Below are 4,834 nucleotides of genomic sequence, written 5' to 3'. Positions count from 1 at the left end.
GTCTTTCTTCTTGTAAAACCCATCCTGCTAGTCTGCCATCTGGTACTACTTGCAGTAAATGTAGTTATCAGAAGTTGTAGCTTTAGCAAAGTTTAGTTGTAACTGGGTTTCTCATTACTTGTTAAAAGTGTGGAAAACATTCTTCTCGCTGTGGAATTGTCTGCAAACTATATAAGTCAAATGGCATTTGTCATGGTGGAAAACGGTGTCGTTGGGGTTGGGTTTTTGTAATGCTACAAGTTCTGTTTCTCACTGCTTTGGAGAGTGCTGTGATACAAAGGATGTCCTGGCCATTGCCTTTAGTTAGCAGTGTTCTGCTGTGGTGTTTACCTGCTTTGCCCAAGAAAGCTTTTTTAGTTGCATGAAAGCCTCTTGAGTTATTTCAGCTGGGATCCCACTGGTGTTCTAGCATTTGGCCCTTGCCCAGAGGCTTGTGAACAACCAAAGCTGAGACATGGCTGTTTGTTACCGACTTGCTGCTCTGAGATGGGGAAGAGTAGCATGCATTTGGTGTGTTTGTAGATGGGGAGCTCCTCTCAGATGGAAAGCTTTGATTTGTTGGGTGGGAGGAGCTTCATATCTTGAAAGAATAGCTCTGCCACAAAATTGGACTCAAATTCACCCACTCTCCCTTCCGTGCTGAGCGTACCCCACTCGACATAAATGATTGCTAGTTTAAGTGCTAGTCTGGCAAACTCCTGTGCTCTGGAAAGCCCTTCTATTGGGCTGAAGTGACAAAGACCCTATAGGCAAAGGACAGTTGGTGACTAACAAAGACACTTCATTAATAACTGAGCCACAGCATCAGACTGCCAGCTCACCTGTGCAATTTGTTAGTAAAGGCTGCAGCATCAATCTAATCAGGGCCACAATTTGGGAATATAATTAAGACCTTAACAGAAGCTCCATAAATCAAGATGAACACCCAGCTCTGCTGTGCTGTCTGCTTTTAGCAGGCTAATGAGTGGGTGTGAAAGCCTGTGCCTCAGGAGAAGGGGGTTACCTTTACCAGAGCTTTGTCAGGCTGGGACTTCTCAGGCTTGACTCTATACCATGGGCAAAGGCTACTGCGTGAAAAAACACCCTGCTCCTTTGAAGGACGTGGCTTTCAGAGTACAAAGCAGTGGTTAGAGATAATCATTGGAGAGCAGAGAGGTGGACTTTATCATCAGCAGCCGTCAAGTGGGAGGTGTGTTTTCAAAAGCAATGATAGAGCAGAGTCCTGCTGTGTGTTAATCTATGACATGTCCTGTGTTTCAGGGTGGTGTAAAATCAGATGCCTGGATTGGGTGTGAGGCGAGGAGCCACGTCCACCTGCAATGAGGAAACAGTGGCGTGCACGGGTGTGGAAGGGGCCAGGCAGGCTGACAAGTAAGTAGCAAGGAGGTCAGGAACGCTTTGAAATGGAGATGCTCAGGCTGCATGTGTGTGTATCCAGGGGTGGATTTTTCCTGGGGCACTGGACCTACAATGTCTATATCACCCTGCCTGCCTGATGCTCTAGGGTGGCAGTGTGACTTCTCCAGGCATGGCTGATGAAAGATCTGGCCTTGCCTTCCACAATGGGCTGGAGATGGGTTTCACCCTGTCCATTGCTTATTTCACCAGTGGAAAACTTGGAGGATGAGTTTTTCTGTGGGTTATAGGAGTGGTTATTTCCACAAGCAGTAACTGACTGCTTTTAAAAAGTGTTGTGTAGGAGCTATGCAGTATTACCAATGTTATCAGTCCAAGAACTCCTAAGTAATCCTGGGGTGATAAATCAGAGTGAATGCACACTGGGTCTAGTAAGGAAAGGTTTTTTTGCAGTTTCAGACTTCCTAAGAGTTGCTTTGTAATTTAAAAATTGAAGAAAGCAGCTTGTTTGTGTCAACAGGCAAGCAAATAGTGGTCACAAAATTATTTCACAGCTCGTTGTTAGACTGCTGAACTAAATACTGCTAGGGAATGAGAACTGCTCTGAAAAAGATGACAGACAAGGTCTGCAACAGCGTGCAGAAAGAAAATAGAAAAGCACTGCTTAGATTTGCGTCACGGAGAAAGGTCATGGCCAGGCTGTAAAATGAGAATCCCAAGGTAGCACTGTCCTTAGTCTTTGTCTTTGCAAGCCTGGAGATAGCAAGGGGAAAAGCTTGTTCTTTGGAAGCTGTAGTGGAGTAAAAGTACGCTCCTCACCAGAGAGTTTTAGTCAGCTCACAGACTTCTTTCATTTGAGGTTCTTCCCCAAAGCTTGCTGTGTGCAAAGGCTCTGGTGGTATCCCCGATACTCACTGTCAACAGGTTGCTTTTGAGAGCTTCTGGTCGAGGCTCATGGGAGGCTTTAGCAAGCCCTTTCCCAAGGGAGCCTGGTGCATGATATTAATTTTGGCAATGGCTCTGAATGTACTGGAAAAGACTTGAGTGTTTTACCAGGCAGCAGCCAGTTTAGGTGTTTGTGCTGATCTAGGCTGTAACCCCCAGCTGGATCCAAGAGGGAGGGAGATACGTGGGGTTCCTCCTGCTGTGGAGGAGTCCTGGAGAGCCCTCCAGGTGTCCGTGCAAGGCTCAGACACCACATCAGACTTGAATTTCTTATGAGTTCAAGCTTGTCTTGGCCTTTCAGGGAGGAATGATGGTTCACAGGACACTGCCTTGGTTTACTGAGCTCTTTCCCCTGTGAAAGGAGAAAACCAGGCTGGGAAAAAACCACAACCTTTTGTGGCCACAGACAGGCGGAGCAGCTTCCCTTCTGCAGGAGATTTTCTCCCGCAAATAAACCCCGAGCAAAGTGGAAACTTCAATTAGTGCTTGAGCAAGGACTTGAGGCATTCCCCAGCACGCATGTTATGCAAGGGTCAGGTTCTGCTGCCCTGATTCCCGTTCCTCCCCGAAACTGCAGGCATTTAGGCACCTGCCTCAAATAGATGAGCAGTCCCACCTCCTGCACTGGTGTGTCCCAAAGCGTCCCGCTGAGGCACAGGCACCAACACCCACTGGTCCTATAGCTGGGGTCACCCAGCGGCAGGAGCATCAGCCAGGCAGTGATGTACCCTTGTTGCAGGTATCCTAGTTAACATTCTGTGATTCTGTGATCTATAGGAGAACCAGATTAGGTGCAAGATTAACCTGTTGCAGTTTTTGACTGTTTAGAAGCTCGTTTATGCTAAATCAGAGAGCAGAGTATATTGCAAGACCCATGTAATCCAGTGAGATTCCTAAAGCCAGCTTGTTATTTGTAAACTCTCAGGAATGATGGCACTGGACATCTCTTCCCTGCACCTGGACCCCCAATCCCACCCGCTCCCATCACATAAACACTTCTGAGGCAATTTAGGGCTGGGGTCTCTGGGGAAATGCAGTTCTGGTTATGAAACTGCCTTCCCCCTACAAGCTTGGGACCCATACTGCAGCACAGCTCGTTTCCTGCCCAGCACAGATTCCTGCAGGAAGGCTGGTGGGCAAGGCAGGCTGAGAAATGAGGTGGGTGTATTACACCTTCTCTACTCAGGGCTGTCCTGCTGCCGCCCTCTGCCACAGCCAGTCACTCCCTGAGGTCTCTTGCTGGAAGGCTGGACCTTGATCAGCTGCATTTTTAAAAGCAGGACTCATCCTTAATCTGCTGGGATTAAAAGGGATGCAGTTATAGCTACTCCCCAGAATTTAGGCGGTGTAAACAAGTGTTTTGCAAACCCCAGGACAATCTGTTGTTGTAAGCAAAAGCAAGCACTCCACCCTGGTTGGGACCAGGCTGTGAGCTTCACACCTGAGTCTGAGACCCCAAACCCATCGTCCCACTAATGCTGGTGAGTGTGGCTGCACCCAGCAACTGGTGCTTGCCCTGTGGGGTAGGACTTGCCTACCAAGGGTTCTGCCAGCTTCCAGCAGAGTGGTTGCGTCCTCTCACTGGTAGAAAAGAGTAACAGGAGGGAGGGCAGAGAGGCTCAGAAAATGGTTCATTGCATTAATTTAAAAGTACATTCTTCAATAGGTTCAGTCTGTTTCACAGCTTTGTTTCTGCTGGCCTGGCTTCCTCTTGTGGGATGGCCACCAGAGTCCCATCTCCACTGGCAAGGGATGCCAGGGAGCTGTCTCTCAGTCACTCTTGCTGCCGGTTCGGTGGGATGATGCCCCGCGGCTGTGCTGCGGCCTGAGGCAGGCAGGCAGTGCTGCCCTGCCAGCAGACGGCGAGACCTTGGTGACAGAGGGTACATTGCAGGCCAGGGGCTGTGTGGGGAACATAATCGTGCCTCGGGGTGCCTCCAGGAGCTGCCAGATCTCCCCCGAGGTGGAGCTGCCCAGGTACTCCCAGGGCCGGCGCCCGCTACTGTCCCTCACCTGCACCTGGCACCCCATCTGCAGCACCAGCACCTTGATGACAAGCTGGTGGCCATGTATGGCAGCCAGGTGCAGGGGAGTGTACCCGCAGCCCGAACGGGCATCCACATCCAGAGACAGCCCAGCCTGCCGTGCCGCTGCCGCCAGCTCCTGCAGGCCCGGCCCGTCGCCGTGCTTGGCCAGCCAGTGCAGGACTGTGAAACCCGACATGAAGTCCCGCTGGAGGGCCAGCTCTGGCTCTTCCAGGAAGAGTCCCCGCACCCGTGCCCAGCACCCTGCTGACACGGCCACTAGCCAGGCGTGCTCCCGCTGCCCCAGCGGCACCGACAGCCCCCGGCTTGGGATGTTCCTAGGGGAGCTCTTGGAGGGTACGGCGGCACGGGGCTGCCGCCCACAGTCATCTGGCAGCTCCAACAAAGCAAGCTGGCACCTGATGCTCCTGAAGACAGGCAGTGGGGCTGGGGGGCTGCTCTCTGGAGTCTGTGACCCCTGAGCTGGCACCAGGGACTGGGATGGGGGT

General features: G+C 51.2%; 1 protein-coding gene across 1 annotated transcript; it reads right to left on the bottom strand.

Annotated features, from left to right (window-relative positions):
• Positions 1-4,071: 4,071 nt before the first annotated feature.
• On the bottom strand, positions 4,072-4,827 carry LOC104525982 (ankyrin repeat domain-containing protein SOWAHB; the record flags this gene model as incomplete). Its single annotated transcript, XM_010169291.2, has 1 exon — positions 4,072-4,827. A coding segment is annotated over one exon (756 nt), but the record flags the coding sequence as incomplete, so codon positions are not given.
• Positions 4,828-4,834: the final 7 nt, after the last annotated feature.

Source organism: Antrostomus carolinensis, unplaced genomic scaffold (genome assembly GCF_000700745.2).
Source record: "Antrostomus carolinensis isolate BGI_N321 unplaced genomic scaffold, ASM70074v2 scaffold1896, whole genome shotgun sequence".
NCBI classification, from domain to species: Eukaryota; Metazoa; Chordata; class Aves; order Caprimulgiformes; family Caprimulgidae; genus Antrostomus; species Antrostomus carolinensis.
The sequence above is the reverse complement of the archived record's forward strand: the minus strand, read 5'-3'. Positions and strand labels throughout refer to the sequence as shown.